This window comes from Manis javanica, chromosome 6 (genome assembly GCF_040802235.1).
Source record: "Manis javanica isolate MJ-LG chromosome 6, MJ_LKY, whole genome shotgun sequence".
NCBI lineage: Eukaryota > Metazoa > Chordata > Mammalia > Pholidota > Manidae > Manis > Manis javanica.
In genome coordinates, this window is record NC_133161.1 from 31,565,107 (window position 1) to 31,583,527 (window position 18,421).

Consider the following 18,421-nt stretch of genomic DNA (forward strand, 5'->3'; position numbering starts at 1 on the left):
TATAATAACAAAGTTTATTTCTTGATCACCTGTATCAGCTGCAGTGGATCTCCTCCTTGTGACTATTCTGAGAAGCAGCCCCACGTGGACGTGCTGCTCTTGTGGCAAAGGGAGAAGAGAAATGGCAGAACCAGTCAGAGGCTCTTAAAGCTCCTGTTCAAAGATTCCAGTCCCTTCCAGTCATATCTTATTTACCAGAGCAAGTCATATGGCCAGCCTTCATGCCAATGGGACATGAAATATAATCCTCTGGCAGAGAGAGGCCTGGTAGTATTTAGCTCAGTAGAAAAGACAGGATAATTTAATTAAATAATACAGTCTACCTTACATATGCCATATTTATTTTGAATTATTTAAATACAATTAATTCACATAGTGTATGATGAATGGCACACTGTAGGGGTGTGTTTTTTACAATTTTCCTATCCGTATTCAGTGGCTCTGAATATTAGATAACACAAGAAAGATAAATATTTTCCTTTCATTCATTAGACTATGTAATTTTGTTAACAATCTTATGTGTTTATTCAAACTAACATCAGAGCTTATTCTGAAGCTTATAAGTTTATATTCCACATATATACATGTATGAACTGTCTGTCTAGTCTAGAATTATAGTGATCTACTATCACTTGATATTTTGAATGATAGTTTTCAGTGGATATTAATTTCTTTGTGCCCATTACATAAAAAACTTATAAGGCATTAGTGAATTACTCAAGTTATTTTTATTGATAATAAAAGTTGAGTATTTAAGAGCACTAAAATCTCAGCTATAAGTAGACTTTATATAAATATTACATGGGAACAGAAAAATTATAAGTTACTGCTGTTGTTTTGACAGAAATATGTTCAAGTTCTGTTCTTTCTAGATAAAGATCAGAAATAAAATGGAACAAAGAATTACATTTATTTTGAAAATGCTTTCTTATACTACTTTTGCTTAAGTAGATAGACATGAGCTTACCTAATTTTTTTTTTCAATTTGGTTTTATAAAGCAAAATTCATAAATTTTTCATTTTTGGTGACTCAATTATTATAGTAGGTTCATAAAGTTTAAAGTCTTCATTTTATATAAAGTATTTTTTTCAACCTAATAGCTAAGAAGAAAAACTTGTTTTAAATTAAAATACCATATAAGCCCCAGCAATGTATCTTAGAGAAAAGTTTGCATTTCGTTGGAGGTTAATCTTGCTTACTTTTTATGATGTTTCCTCCTGGAAACAGCATAAAAGAAACTGTATTGTATATAGTCACTTTACTTATAAGAACTTCACATACTTCTCAACTCTTAACATTAATGATTTTACTTAATTTTGTCATTCCACTAGAAGGTAACATTTTTATTGTAATCCTTTGTTTTATTATCCATCTAAATTTCATTTTTTCATTTTCTCTGAATTGCCTATTCATATCTGTGGTCTACTTTTCTATTGGGTTGTGTACATTTCTGTATAGCTTTCACTGTAAATTGCCTTCTGTCACTGAAACTAATCTAGTCACCGGTGTCTCTTCATTGCCAGAATCAGTGGAATTATCTTAATTACTTAACATGCTTTACCTTTTCCTCCTTCTTGACTCCATCCCCTTCTTTGCCTTTATAACAGACCTTAAATCCTGATTTTCTGCTTCTCAGGCTACTTTTTCTTTGATAGCTTGTTTCTCCTACTCCTGTTAACTCTCCCTCTTCACAATATGTATCCTTTTTCTTTGTGGTCTTATCCATTGCCATAGTTTTGATTTCTACTGGTGACCAAATTACACACATTTCATTTAATACCACTAAAGTTTGTGCCTATATACACATTGAAGGAAAGACTGAATTTCTGCTAGAGGTTAGTGAAAACAAAAATGTAATTTCCCCCATGTAAGTTCAGCAACTCCTGAATTCTGTGTAGCCTCCTAAATCTCCCAGGATAAGTACCCGACAAGACTGACATTCTCTACTGCTTTACTGGTTGTTTCCTCCCACGTCTCCTACCACCGCCATCATCGTTATATTAAGTTTGTTTGATGCCATCCAAGTGCCAGATGAAATGATAGGAACTTTTTTGTGCATTATCCCCTCAATCCTCCTGATAGTCCTGCTATCTTACTTCTAGACATACAGAACCATTTGCTGAAGATTAGGCTTGTCCAAGATCATAAAGCGAGTAAGTGGGAAGTAAATTCAAACTCAGGTCTTCCTGACTCTAGAGTCTGTGTTCTTACATATAATGCCATTATGTTTTTCTCTTCACCCCACTCCTTTCCCTACTACTCAGCCCCAAATTCACTTCCCTACTTGGTGGTGCCACCTTCCATTGAAACAAAAAAACTTAGAATCATCCTAGATTCTTCTTTTACATGAAATCCATCACCAAGTTTTTCTATTTATTCTCCTGATGTTTCTTTTTTTATATATATATATATTTTTTTTATTTTATTTTGCTATCATTAATCTACAATTACATGAAGGACATTATGTTCACTAGGCTCCCCCCTTCACCAAGTCCCCCCAACATACCCCTTCACAGTCCCTGTCCATCAGCGTAGTAAGATGCTGTAAAATCACTACTTGTCTTCTCCGTGTTGCACAGCCCACCCCATGTCCCCACCCCCCAACATTATACATGCTAATCGTAATGCCCCCTTTCTTTTTCCCCACCCTTATCCCTCCCTTCCCACCCCTCCTGCCCAGTCCCTTTCCCTTTGGTAACTGTTAGTCCATTCTTGGGTTCTGTGATTCTGCTGCTGTTTTGTTCCTTCAGTTTTCCTTTGTTATACTCCACAGATGAGTGAAATCATTTGGTACTTGTCTTTCTCCACCTGGCTTATTTCACTGAGCATAATACCCTCTAGCTCCATCCATGTTGTTGCAAATGGTAGGATCTGTTTTTTTCTTATGGCTGAGTAATATTCCATTGTGTATATGTTCCACATCTTCTTTATCTATTCATCTACTGATGGACATTTAGGTTGCTTCCATATCTTGGCTATTGTAAATAGTGCAGTGATAAACATAGGGGTGCATCTGTCTTTTTCAAACTGGAGTGCTGCATTCTTAGGGTAAATTCCTAGAAGTGGAATTCCTGGGTCAAATGGTTTTTCTATTTTGAGCATTCTAAGGAACGTTCATACTGCTTTCCACAATGGTTGAACTAATTTACATTCCCACCAGCAGTGTAGGAGGCTTACCCTCTCTCCACAACCTCACCAACATTTGTTGTTGTTTGTCTTTTGGATGGTAGCCATCCTTACTGGTGTGAAATGATATCTCATTGTGGTTTTAATTTGCATTTCTCTGATGACTAGCAATGTGGAGCATCTTTTCATGTGTCTGTTGGCCATCTGAATTTCTTCTTTAGAGAACTGTCTATGCAGCTCCTCTGCCCATTTTTTAATTGGATTATTTGCTTTTTGTTTGTTGAGGTGTGTGAGCTCTTTATATATTTTGGATGTCAACCCTTTATCAGATCTGTCATTTATGAATATATTCTCCCATACTGTAGGATACCTTTTTGTTCTACTGATGGTGTCCCTTGCTGTACAGAAGCTTTTCAGCTTGATATAGTCCCACTTGTTCATTTTTGCTTTTGTTTTCCTTGCCCAGGGAGATATGTTCAAGAAGAGGTCACTCATGTTTTTGTCTAAGAGATTTTTGCCTATGTTTTTCTCTAAGAGCTTTATGGTTTCATGACTTACATTCAAGTCTTTGATCCATTTCAAATTTACCTTTGTATATGGGGTTACACAGTGATCCAGTTTCATTTTTGTACATGTAGCTGTCCAGTTTTGCCAGCACCATCTGTTGAAGAGACTGTCATTTCACCATTGTATGTCCATGGCTCCTTTATCGAATATTAATTGGCCATATATGTTTGGGTTAATGCTTGGAGTCTCTATTCTGTTCCATTGGTCTGTGGCTCTGTTCTTGTGCCAGAACCAAATTGTCTTGATTACTGTGGCTTTGTAGTAGAGCTTGAAGTTGGGGAGTGAGATTCCCACCCCCCAACACACTTTATTCTTCCTTCTCAGGATTGCTTTAGCTATTCGGGGTCTTTGGTGTTTCCATATGAATTTTTGAACTATTGGTTCCAGTTCATTGAAGAATGCTGTTGGTAATTTGATAGGGATTGCATCAAATCTGTATATTGCTTTGGGCAGGATGGCCATTTTGACAATATTAATTCTTCCTATCCAGGAGCATGGGATGGGTTTCCATTTGTTAGTGACCTCTTTAATTTCTCTTAAGAGTGTCTTGTAGTTTTCAGGGTATAGGTCTTTCACTTCCTTGGTTAGGTTTATTCCTAAGTATTTCATTCTTTTGAATTGCTTTCCTGATTTCTCTTTCTATTAGTTCATTGCTAGTGTATAGGAAAGCCACAGATTTCTGTGTGTTAATTTTGTATCCTGCAACTTTGCTGAATTCCGATATTAGTTCTAGAAGTTTTGGAGTGAAATCTTTAGGGTTTTTTATGTACAATATCATGTCATCTGCAAATAGTGACAGTTTAACTACTTCTTTACCAATCTGGATTCCTTGTATTTCTTTGTTTTGTCTAATTGCCATGGCTAGGACCTCCAGTACTATGTTGAATAGCAGTGGGGAGAGTGGGCATCCCTGTCTTGTTCCCGATCTCAGAGAAAAAGCTTTCAGCTTCTCGCTGTTAAGTACTATGTTGGCTGTGGGTTTATCATATATGGCCTTTATAATAGTTGAGGTACTTGCCCTCTATACCCATTTTGTTGAGAATTTTTATCATGAATGGATGTTGAATTTTGTCGAATGCTTTTTCAGCATCTATGGAGATGATCATGTGGTTTTTGTCCTTCTTTTTGTTGATGTGGTGGATGATGTTGATGGATTTTCGAATGTTGTACCATCCTTGCATCCCTGGGATGAATCCCACCTGGTCGTGGTGTATGATCCTTTTGACGTATTTTTGAATTCGGTTTACTAATATTTTGTTGAGTATTTTTGCATCTAAGTTCATCAGGGATATTGGTCTGTAGTTTTCTTTTTTGGTGGGGTCTTTGCCTGGTTTTGGTATTAGGGTGATGTTGGCTTCATAGAATGAGTTTGGGAGTATTCCCTCCTCTTCTATTTTTTGGAAAACTTTAAGGAGAATGGGTATTATGTCTTCTCCGTATGTGTGATAAAATTTTGAGGTAAATCCATCTGGCCCGGTGTTTTTGTTCTTGGGTAGTTTTTTTATTACCGCTTCAGTTTCGTTACTGGGAATTGGTCTGTTTAGATTTTCAGTTTCTTTCTGAGTCAGTCTTGGAAGGTTGTGTTTTTCTAGGAAGTTGTCCATTTCTCCTAGGTTTCCCAGTTTGTTAGCATATAGGTTTTCATAGTATTCTCTAATAATTCTTTGTATTTCTGTGGGGTCCGTCATGATGTTTCCTTTCTCATTTCTGATTCTGTTGATGTGTGGTGATTCTCTTTTTCTCTTAATAAGTCTGGGTAGAGGCTTATCTATTTTGTTTATTCTCTCGAAGAACCAGCTCTTGGTTTCATTGATTTTTTTCTATTGTTTTATTCTTCTCAATTTTATTTATTTCTTCTCTGATCTTTATTATGTCCCTCCTTCTGCTGACTTTAGGCCTCATTTGTTCTTGTTTTTCCAATTTCGATAATTGTGACATTAGATTATTCATTTGGGATTGTTCTTCCTTATTTAAGTATGCCTGGATTACTATATACTTTCCTCTTAAGACTGCTTTCGCTGTGTCCCACAGTAGTTGGGGCTTTGTGTTGTTGTCATTTGTTTCCATATATTGCTGCATCTCCATTTTAATTTGGTCGTTGATCCATTGATTATTTAGGAGCATGTTGTTAAGCCTCCATGTGTTTGTGAGCCTTTTTGCTTTCTTTGTACAATTTATTTCTAGTTTTATACCTTTGTGGTCCGAAAAGTTGGTTGGTAGGATTTCAATCTTTTTTAATTTACTGAGGCTCTTTTTGTGGCCTAGTATGTGGTCTCTTCTGGAGAATGTTCCATGTGCACTTGAGAAGAATGTGTATCCTGTTGCTTTTGGATGTAGAGTTCTGTAGATGTCTATTAGGTCCATCTGTTCTAGTGTGTTGTTCAGTGCCTTTGTGTCCTTACTTATATTCTGTCTGGTGGATCTGTCCTTTGAAGTGAGTGGTGTGTTGAAGTCTCCCAGAATGAATGCATTGCGTTCTATTTCCTCCTTTAATTCTGTTAGTATTTGTTTCACATATGTTGGTGCTCCTGTATTGGGTGCATATATATTTATAATGGTTATATCCTCTTGTTGGACTGAGCCCTTTATCATTATGTAGTGTCCTTCTTATCTCTTGTTACTTTCTTTGTTTTGAAGTCTGTTTTGTCTGATACTGGTATTGCAACACCTGCTTTTTTCTCCCTGTTGTTTGCATGAAATATCTTTTTCCATCCCTTGACTTTTAATCTGTGCATGTCTTTGGGTTTGAGGTGAGTCTTTTGTAAGCAGCATATAGATGGGTCTTGCTTTTTTATCCATTCTGTTACTCTGTGTCTTTTGATTGGTACATTCAGTCCATTTACATTTAGGGTGATTATTGAAAGATATGTACTTATTGCCATTGCAGGCTTTAAGTTTGTGGTTACCAAAGGTTCAAGGTTAGCTTCTTTACTATCTTAGTGTCTATTTTAACTCTCTTATTGAGCTATTATAAACACTGTCTGATGATTCTTTATTTCTTCCTGATGTTTCTTAAACTACTACTCTGCCCCTTTCCAATTCATATTGCCCGTCAGACCTAAAACTTTCCTTCATCATCTCTTAGATGAATTTTTCCATTTGCCTTCCAATTATTATCTGTACTTCCACTTTTGTGTTCCTTTAGTCCACACCACCCCCCAAATAAGCTTTCTCATACAAAAATCTGATTTTTTGCTTTCCTGTTAAAATCCTTTACTAACTCTACATTATCAAAAGATAAAATTCAATTCCTTAGCATGTCACAAAATTTCCTTGAATAAATGGCTGCATTCAGCCTCTTTTCTTACTGTTTTCCCATAATTGTCCTTTAGTTATACTTTGGTGATCTCCTACTCCCCATACTTTTGCACCTCCTGTGCTCTCCATCCAGAATTCCTTCTCTTCCTTACCTGCCTGACAAATTTATTGTTAAGCTCCAGACTCAGTTCAAATATTACCTTTATGAAGCATTCCTAATCCCCTAATCCCTTTACACTAAATTCATTATCTCTGAATTTTAGATGTCTCAACTATAAACTAATATACCTTACAGTATACAGCTATTAACACTATCTACCTTTCAGAAGTTGTTGGGAGGAATTAAAGAAGAATAAATGTAAAATAACTAGTACAGTGACCTCCCATAATAGATAAATACTGGTACTTTTATATTCCATGTTCATATGTCCTTTTGAATAACAATGTTATAATTATAAGTTTGCCTCTCATCCTGAACTTTGAGATCCTCAAGATTGGAGATTTTGTTCTTCTTGTATACTCAGTGTTTATTTCAGCTGCTAATACTTATGAGCTATTCTATAAATATTTTTTAATTAATAAATGTTGACTACATATTGAGTACCTAACTAGGAAAATGAAGTATATTGTTCATATTAGTGATTCCTGTTTGTTTCCTCTCTTTAGTGGTGATGAGTTCCTCAACTTTCTGCTGAAATTAAACAAACAGTGTGGCCATTTAGTAACAGCTGTACAGAATATCATTGCTGAGTTGCCTGTAAATTCTCACAAGGTATTCTACAAAAGCTATTAAGTGAAGAAAGTATGAATGCTGGAGAACATTCCAGATAAGTTAAATATAACTCAGTAAACAGTAGTGACCTCGAAAAATTGTATATTTCTTCTACAAATTCACATAAGGTCTAAATAAGTCAGTTTGTTTTTAACTCCTTTACATACTAGCTAATTGAAAAACTTTGTGTTTTATCCCTCAAGAAAAGGAAAGTGAGTCAGACCAACGTTAAACTGATACATGTATCAGTTTAAACTTACCATTTGTTCTTAAAAGGAATTTAATTGTTTAAAATAAAGTGACGGGAGGCCCAAGTGAAAGTTGAAACAGAACAGTGTGTTGAGTGTTATTAAAAACCGTATCAATATATGGGTTTTCTGAATGAAAGAAAATTTAAATAGAGAAAGTGTAAGTGACCTATAAAAGCAAATTTACTTTGTAGAATTTTTCGTGTGATTTGGCTTTAATTATTCATCTATAGTGAAAAAAATTTTAATGCACTGTTTTCCTTTGATATTTATGTAACCCTATGTGGGAATCATGTCATTCTTAAAACCCTCATGAATTATTAAATTCCATCATAAATATTATTACTAATATTGGTCTCCATAAAGTCATATCTACCTATTATTTATTAATGCATTCAGGAAACTAATTTTACTACTTACATCAAATTACTGACTTATTTTGATGTCAAGATTTATCCTGAACCAAAAAAAAGTGCCCTTTAGTTATTTAATGTTCACGAGTGTTGTATAATTTCTGTGCATTTTATAAAGTTGTGAGAAGTTTCCTGTTCTTTAAACGTAATTTTTAAAAATATTAACAGGTAGCACTAGAATGGGCTTCTCCCCGGAATTTTACTTCAGTTTGTGAAGAACTGGTTAGTAATGTTGAAGATTTGAATGAAGAGGTCTGCAAGCTAAAAGACTTAATCCAGAAGGTATATATTTAACATAAAAAGGGGAAAAATGATTTACAGCATAATATGTTAAACAATGAAGCAGTTCTGACAAGAGCAACTTAAACTCCCACTAGACAAGTAGAAAAAATAGTTCCCAAAGGAAAAAATATACACAGTAATAACAAACTTTGTTGTTCATTAAATAAATGTTCCTTGAACAATGATAAATCATTTTCAGTCTTTTAAATTAGCAGAGAACATGTATTACCCTACTCAATATGGTTAGACTTCACCAAACTAATAATTTTATGTGAGACTTGTGTCACAATCCCTTTCAAAAGCAGTTTGGCAAGAGTTTATGTGACCATAAGAATATTTGTTTCTTTCAATAGTAGTTTAATGAGTACAAAATACTAACACATATTAGATTTAATAAATTGTGGTACACCCATTTGTTCTAATGCTATGCAGCCCATTGAGAAAATAATGAAAATCAAATATCAACGTGTTAAAAATATGAAGTTAAATTGTAAGTTTTACTTATGCATAAATGTGCAGATGAAAAAACTACCAAAATGAAATGTTGAAATGTTTATTAGCCCTGTTAATCTGATTGTGGATAAAATATTCCTTTTATTTTCTAGGCTCCCTATAATATCTTTTATAATTTAACCTTTTTAAAGAGCATGGACTCTTTGATTGTTATTTCTATACTCATATAGAAGTATACATATCTGGACTTAAGAATAGGTGATTCTTCCCCTTAGAAGAAAATTGACTATAACAAAATCTAGGCTATTGAAATAGGGAACTCTGTTGAAGATAAGTAAAAAAGGAAAACACTTTCATTCAATTAAAAACTCAATTCTGCATTCTCTGTTTAATAAATATATTTGGTATCTATAAAGTTTTTGTGAAATATCTGATAAATGTTATGCATTCAATTTTTATAGCTTCAACCATAAGTTTTAACATTTTTATTAGTATTTTATCAAAAAGATATTTTCCTCAAAATAAACTTTATACATGCTCCAGGTAATTTTTCATTCTAGCTATTAATATAGGTCCAATTAAAATGAGTCTTTTAAAAAAGGGAACAGGAAATTGTAAAGCAAATTGTACAAAATAATAGGGGAATAAAAGCATTTTTAATGGGACAAATGAATGGTATATTTCAAAATTCTTTTAGAAGATAACTCCTTTTCCTGAGAAGAGGCATCTTAGAAATCATTTTCCCTCTGATATTTATTCATTCAACAAACTAAGAGTGCCTGCTGTGTGTCAAGTAACTGTGCTAACACATTAGTCTCCTAATTATTCTGCTTCCATTTCTCTGTTCCTTTAATCTACACCATTCCTCGTGTTGACTTTCTTACACAAAAATCTGATTTTCTACTTTCTGAACTTGACAACATGATAGCACCATTCATCTTTACTGCCTCCATCATCTAGAAGAATTGAAGGAAAATGGTATTGATTTACTTAGTGTGTTTCTCATGGGGATCCAAGGGAAATTTGGAAGGATTTATGAAAAGATAACTTCCTACAAAGTACCAACCTTCAATGTTTAGTGTAGGAAATTCTGTAAGACATCTTTGCCTAAGGATTGGTAATTATTTGTTTTCTCCAAGATGAATTAAAAACATTGGTGGGATTGTAAGATTGACATGAAATTAGAGACCAGATTTTTCTTAGAGGAATGAAATTAAAAAACACAGCTGTAGAGGCGACTTTGACTCTAAAACATAATTCAGTCAGGTACCAAAATATTTTAGTAATGCTTACTTCACTACACTGAGATTTGATTTAGAGAACTGTGAGGCCTTCCAGACTTGGGAATATGCTATCATGCCTGTTAAGCTTATGATATTTCAGTTTACCAATAATGACTAAAGGGAATTAAAAAAAACATGAGTTTTTTTATTATAGATAAGTGTATGGAGGTAACAAAGAGAGAGGGTGGGTGGGAGAGGTCAAGGCTAGATTTAACACCACATCACTCTCTTTCAAACCAACACACTGACAGGCTCCTGTCAGAAAGGGTCATTCTAAGTAATTGGTTAATAAAAGGAAGGACCGTCTCAGGACTCAGTAAATGGAGCATCAGTGTCAAAAAGGAATCTGTTGCTGAATGAAGCCATGTGGAAGTTAGACCAAGAATACCATATTAATGAGTTTGGCATTGAAGTCTGTTTTCTGCTATAAATTTAAAATTAATTTTGCAGGCTTTTAAAATTAAATATTTATTTTGTAGATTTTAGAAGTAGTTATTCTTGCTAATGTTGAAAGTACTTATTCACCACTCTAGCACAGGATGTTTCTAGTAAATATCACTCTATAAATGTGCCTGATTCTTTTTATCTTCCAGGAATCTTTTGGTTTCTGCTCATTCTCCCTCTTCCACCCCTCCCCCAGCAACTATCTTTCTTACACACACAAACACACACTCACACACAAGGCGTGGGGAGGCTTTCTTTAGCAGGAAAGTTCTCTGTGTGGGAATTTAGAAACCAATGGGTCACATAGTTCATTGCTGAGAAGTGTTAAAACAACCACTTAAGTTTTTGTTATAGTTAATTATATTTAAATAAAAGATTATGACAATTATATTTAAATAAAAGATTAAATTTCTGGCACTAACTGGAGCCTTCCAGTTTTTCTTTAATTTCATGTATTGTAGGTATGCTCTAAGAATGGTTCACTTTTTTGTAGGAAATCAACTGATATTTCATACAGAAAGAAAAAAATAACAGTTGTCTTTCATTATTTTCCTAAACTAGAAATAGAAACTTGAACGTTAAAGAAACTTTATCTCCTGGCACAAAAATATGATTTTAAAGTATACTAATCTATGAAAGCATTTGTCTTTAATGTGAAACTAGTAATTTACTATAATGGGATCCTGGTGAAAGAAGATGGTCTTTCAAGACATATGTGTTTACTTTAAATTTTCTGTGGAAATCTTGTATTGGCTACATTCTAAATCAAATATATTAACTTGGATATGATATTTTTAAAAATCAAAGATATTTTTATTTTCAGTGATATGCACGTTAATTCTTTTCTTTTTCCCATACTAAATATTAGTTGCAAAATGAACGAGAAAATGATCCAACTCATATACCATTAATGGAAAAGGTGTCTACATGGAAGAGTAGAATTTTGAAGAGCACAGCTGTTGCAATATGCGGATTTGGGTTTCTTCTTTTCATTTGCAAGCTAACTTTCCAGAGAAAATAATGCTAAAATTTGTTTTGAGTAATATGTGTATTTCTTATTTAAATTACCTAAAAATGTTGCTTTTAACTACTTTTGGCACAATCTAACCACATTCTTTGCCCATACTCCATAGGAAAAATTGTGGTAGCATAGAGCAGAAAATTTTTCTTTAGGATGTGGTTTGTCAGTTTGAGTTAAAAATATAATTTGTTATATTTTTATGTTAATTTGATCAAGCAGTAAATTATGATTCTTAAGTTTGATCCTGTCACTCTAAATCACATTAAAAATAAAAGTCTTATCTAATATTCTTTGACATTTAAGAAAAAGTGTGTTCATTTGTCACAGTGAACCTTGCAGAATTTGTAGTGTTCATAAATCAGTAACTTTCTTTTAGTCCTTATTTTTCCCTTTAATCATTATGTAATAAGGGATTCCTTTTTTTTTTAGTTATATTACATTATTAGGAAGTACTAATTTTGAAAGTACTCCAGAGAATGCAAAGGATAAAGATACAGTATAAAATTTTTAAATTATGGATTTAAAACCTGGGAAAAAATACTTTAAATGTAAATTTGAAAGGCAGAAAATTTAGAGAACAGTGTGGAAAGCACAAAGTACTTTAGAATTTTTTTGTAATTACTTGTGTGAACATATAACATGTACTATATGTGGAATTCTTGAAGATGTTATGAAAGTGAATGGCGTTTGTCATATAATTTCTCATCAGTCTAAAGAAGTAATACACAATTACTTTGTGATTTTTCAAAATAAAAATAATAATATTCAGAGTTAAAAGCGAAGGTAATGAAAGAATGGCCTAATATAACAGAGAATATAGTAGTGAAATCTTGCTTGACTTAGTACCATACTTAGAACAGATACAGTTTATTTATAACCACTGAAAGATAAACATCAAGCAAAGGGAAAAATCTGTGGAAAAGAACATTGTAAAGAACTATCTATCATTAGTAGAAATTTCTTGGTTATACCAAAGCAACAAGACTGAAATCATTTTTTTTTCAGAGAATATTCTCAATTATATATCACTGAAAGAAATTTGTGTCTGACATTTTAACCCAAGTGCCATAGCAAGACTTTTTTTTTTCTGATATTCCTCAATTTAAATGGGTTCAAGACTTAGAACTAAGCTGGAATATGACAGGATAGTAAGTACTTCACTTACTTCACAAACCAAACTCTCTCAAGTATTAGGACTATGAATATTTGAGACTATGTACTTCAAATATAACACCTTAAATACAGAGTGTGTTTCCCTAGTAGCGCAGTGCTTAAGCAAATAAAAGATCTTTAAATGTTAGTTTTAGTTTACTTAAAGAAAAAACAATTATAGGAAAAGGACAGGGGTCCTACCTGATGGTCTTCGTAAAATAGGCTTTCAGCTCAGTTCATCATAAAAGATGATCATATTTCTTCTACTAGCTGCACAGGTCACTATTCCTTTCCTCTAACCAAACCAAACTCAAGTATTAGGACTATGAATATTTAAGACTATGAAATATTTGAGACTATGAATATTTGAAACTATGAAAATGAAAATTGATACAATAATCACTTTCTGAAAGGATTTGTCAAATTCCTTAAAATAGTGATCTTGCCCCAATGTACTTCAAATATAAGTAGCTATTCAGGGGAAAGGAATACTGTAAAGTCCATTGTATTTGAATATTCTGAGTATATTTTTATTCCTTTGACAAATACAGTATAATTTTCAGGTTACAGATTGAGAGTAAGTGTGGCAGCTTTTGTTGTGAATAAATCGTTTCTTCATGGGTAAAGTATCAATAGAATAAATAAGACTCCTTCATGGTTTAATAAAATTGGTTATTTTATCTAGAGTGTGTCTCTTCCTATCCTTTCTATGATTGTTTGATTTGATTACAGTGCTTTACTGTGGGGAGTGGTAATAAATTCTGGAATATTCATTCTGTTACAGATAGCTCAGTACAAATCTTTGTTCCCTTTTTAAAAACAAGTTCTGTAAAGACATCCCTGAAAACCACAGATAAGAATGTTATAAACCAAGTTTTAAGTCTATGTACTTGAAAGCAGTGGAACTGTTCTCTTATTAGTTGGTGTTTAGTTTTTAATTAGTTAGATCCAAAAATATTCCTATACCTTTGGAATCAACTTTGGAACCCAAATTATCCATTATAAGCACCTGTCAGGATGCAAGTCTTCCAAAGAGAAGAATGATTATTTGCCACTATCCTTAAGTAGGGTGCTTAGTGCTGTCTGGCAACCCTATTCCATTTCCCTGGTACATTCACTAACCTTTTCACTGGGTAATTATTTTATGCTTCTCTGTCCTCAAATTTCTAAGACCTTTCTCCTCTTCTCACTCTTAAGTGACGGCCTGCTTCTTACTGCCCTAGGAAACAGAATCAGTGGAAGAACTTCAACACTGGTTTTCCTTTCCTAAGAAGTCAGCAAACTTCTTTTGGAAAGGGCCAGATAAAAAATATTTTGGGCTTTGCAGGCCATGTTCTATGTCACAACTTCATAACACTGCCATTATGGTGCAAAAGCACCTGTAGACAAAATATAAGTGAATAGATGCAGCCATGGTACAGTAAAACTTCATTTACAAAAACAGTATAAGCCCACCATATTTAACCCACCAAGCTATAGTTTGCCAACTCCAGTCTAATGTTTAACATTTATAACTATTGGTTATTTTTAATTTTTAAAATCTGAGAGTCTCTGCTTTTTGACTGAATTGTTCAATCCACTCTTTTTCAATGTTATTGGTATATTTTTAGAATATTGGTTTATTATTGGTATACTGGGCAGAAACATCAGTCATTTTCTATTTTCTATATTGTAAGAAAATCTCTAATGATTTTTTTCACCTTTCTTTTTTTAGTTACTTTGTTAGTGGTCACTCTAGGACTTACCATACACATCATAACTTACAAGAATCTACTTCAAATTTATACTAACTTAATTTAGTTAGTTAGTGAGATATAAAAGTGTTGCTCCTAGATAGCTCTATTCCATTGTCTTGCATCTTTCTGTACTATCATTGGTATTTATGCATATCACATCTATATGTTACAAACCCAACAATATAGTGCTATAATTGGTACTTTATATAATTTTATGTCAAAGAAACCAAGAAAAAAACAATCAAGTTTATATAGTGTATGTTATATTTACATTCTTATTTACCATTTCTGGTTCTCCACACTTGTTCCTTTGGGTTCACATCACCATCTGGTTTTACTTCTATACTCCAGTACAACTCTGCTCCCACCTACCTCCTTTGTGCTGTTATTTTCGAATATAACACATTTCTATCAGTTATAAGCTCAAGAATATAATTATATACATATTCCTTTATAAATTGCTTTGTAAGTTATTAAGATAGGAAAGGAGAAATATGCATTTATATTGTCTAGTATAAATACATAATTACCTTGACCACTGCTTTTTTGTTTTTTTTGTGTGTTTGGAGTTAGACTTTTATCTGGGTTTACTTGCTTTCAGTTTGAAAAATTCTATTCAGTATTATAATGTCGGTCTGCTAGCAATTAATATTCTAAGTTTCTGTTCATCTGGAAAATCTTTGTTTTGCCTTCATTTTTGAAAGCAATTTTGCTAGATAAAAGATTCTAGGTTGATAAGGTGTGGGTAAAATTGTAATATTTTCAGAATCTCTCACCTGGCTTTAGTGCATCTCTGTATCAATAGGTGTTTCCAAGGGGTGGAGAGAAGTAGTCCATCTCCATATCAGTAGGTGATTACAAGATTGATCCAGGGCATATTTGGACTGGAGAGATTGGGTGGGACTCCTTTTTTTGTAGCCAGGTCGTGAGAGACATGGGTGAGCAGAAGTGGATGACTACTCCTAATAAACGGGTTTCTCCCACTTTATTTCTCCCTTTGACTGATTTCGGTTTCAAAGGTATTTTGCCCCGGGATTTCCCCCTGGATTTAACAATAATATAGCAGTTCTTCAAAGTGATTCCTTTCTCCCCACGGAGGAATTTTTATTTTTCTTGTTTCTTTGTTTAGTGACTTGGCTGGACTATTTTAGTGAAGGCTGTTTCCCCCAAAGTGTGAAGTCCCTAATGTTGCCCCTCAGAGGGGGCAGTCTTGGGCGTGTATACAGTAACCCCAGCATGACAGTGGTTTTAGGAGGGTTCTTTTTTACCTCTTGTCCTGATCTCTGATAGGCTGTCTGTCTTTGGTGTTACCCAACTCTCAATTACAGTTGATTACTCTATTGTTTTTGCCATGCCATTGCTCAGCCATCTGAACTGAGGTCAGCTTTTGAGGTTCATTCTGACCAGGGGGAAGCCCTTCTTAACTGTCTCTTTCCCTGGTTCTCTGGTAAAATAGCTGGCCTACAGTTTATCTTGTTGCTCCTAATTAAGAACTGTTGTTCAAGAGTGTCCTTAGACTTTGTTTTCTCCACATTCTCTTTCTAATAAAATCAGTTCCTTCAGAGAGAACTTTTAAGCTCTCCTTTCTTGGACTGCTGGACCCCTGACAAAAATCTCTAGGCCACTACTCCAAGTACTGGGTGGGGCGGTAGCCAATCTTGGATTTTCTGGGCTTGCTGCTGAGAGCTCTGTCCTTTAAGCGAGCTGGCATTGGGGAGAGCAGGGCCCCATTAGTTGGCCTACCATTACTGGAGCAGTCTTTATCCTATGGGGCAATTGAAGTAGAGAGCCTGTGACCTCTTAGCCACTCACCAGATTTTCTAGCCACTTTGCTTAGAGTTGAAAGGCATAAGAAATGCGAGTGGCTTGCCTTTCAGATGAGCTACGGTTTATTTGGGAGCTGAGAGGAGATGGAGCCCCATCTTCTTGGCTACATCTGTCCAGAGTGGAGCTGCTACCAAGCTGAGCTGACTTGGTTGCAGGGATGTGCAGGTGGTGAGGGAGGGAATAGGTCATGGCTCAATGTTCTTACTGAGTTTTAGTAGATTTTCTTGAATAAACGTTTCTTCATTTGTTCTGAGCCCTTACAACTCTTTACAGAATTTAAATAAAGGTTATATTTTTATAGCTTTCTCTAGCTTTGCTTGTTTCTCTGGGGAGTATGTATGTCCATGAAGCTCCATCCTGGCAGTTAAATTCCTCAACCAGTATTTCTAAGGTACCTACTCTGTGCTTAGTATAGTGCTTGGCCTAGAATAGTGTACAAGATTTTTTTCTTAGGTCAGAAATATTATCTTAATTTTATGTAAGCTTTACCTAACTCTAGGCTAATATTTAATATCATAAGATGCTAAAAATTATAAGAGCACCTAAAGTTTATTGGAAACAAAAGGGAAAGACCAACTCAGTTTGACCAGGATACACTAGGGCTAGAAAATGATGGGTAAAGTCTACAGTCTCAATTTTGAAAGCTTTCCTTAAGGTAGTAATGTTTATTAAATATGGGAAACAGGATTTTTAAAAGTCTGAAAGGGTATCATTCAAAAGGGAAGCTAGCCACAATTTTTAAGCACCCGAATCAAAATTGGTTACTTTCATGGGATGTTTTTATACTGCCAACTTTTTTTATCTTAACACTGTGAGAAAGTTAATCTTTAAGAACAGATAACCATGATGACTTCTGTTTTGTACTCCAAGTCACTCTGTCTCTACTTAATAACCATTTGTAGCTCTGTGGGGGTGGAAATAGGGTGGGGATTTTCTTTTTGGCACATCCACTAGTGAGTAATACATTTATTTCAAGTGCCAATAAAAATGTTATACTGGACCTACATGTGACACATTTGTTAGTTATTAGAGAAACTAATTCTAAACCATTTGAGCAATAGTCTATTATAGTTCTGTACCTGTAAATTCTGATTATCTTACTAGTATTCTAAAGAAAATGAACACATTTTTAATACTAAACATTTTTGGAGAGAAAGAAAATAAGGACATTTTCAGGAATAGCACCATCTCTGGACTTATCTCAATAAGACAGTATTATTCACCTTTTTATTCTCAACTGATCTTTCATAATTGTTTCCATGAATTTTCTTACTGGAATTTTTCTAACACTTCAATCTGTTTTTTTTTTTTTTTCCTTTTGAAGTCCATTTCTGCTGTTACTGCTGCCTCTTCCCTCTCAACCTCTAACTTGCCCCTCAAACCTCTCCACTGATGGTGAGATAGAGCAAAAAGCAGACTCAATTCAAGCCCTGTGGTCGCTAAGCTTGTACATTGTCTGGGTCTTGATCTCATCTGTAAAATGGGTTATCTCTAAGACTAAATGAATCAGAACAATGTCAGTTTTGGAAATGGATCAAGTTTGGAATTCTGAAATTAGAACAAAACCTGAGGAGCTTTATAAGAGAATTATCGCTTACTAGACAAATTATACCCCATAAGTGATTTTGCTTTTCGTCTCATATTCCAAGATCTGATACAAGAACTGATCTTAATGTTTGGCTATTGCCAATTGTGGAGAAAAGCCCTTAATAACACCCATCATGTATATGTGTGTGTGTGTATATGTGATATCTTATCACATATACACACACACACATATATATGCACACAACTATGGGATGTTTACCAGGGACAGAGCGGCTGGTCAGTCACAGAAG

At 34.2% G+C, this 18,421-nt stretch overlaps 1 protein-coding gene across 3 annotated transcripts in view; it reads left to right on the top strand.

Annotated features, from left to right (window-relative positions):
* Nucleotides 1-14,727, top strand: part of ASZ1 (ankyrin repeat, SAM and basic leucine zipper domain containing 1) — an 83,198-nt gene extending 68,471 nt beyond the window's left edge. For all 3 annotated transcript variants that reach the window (XM_073238549.1, XM_017655177.3, XM_073238550.1), the window contains 3 exons: nt 7,619-7,724; nt 8,554-8,667; nt 11,716-14,727. In XM_073238549.1, the coding sequence (XP_073094650.1) occupies nt 7,619-7,724; nt 8,554-8,667; nt 11,716-11,868 (373 nt within the window). In that variant the 3' untranslated portion in view covers nt 11,869-14,727. The remainder of the gene's footprint in view (nt 1-7,618; nt 7,725-8,553; nt 8,668-11,715) is intronic.
* Nucleotides 14,728-18,421: the final 3,694 nt, after the last annotated feature.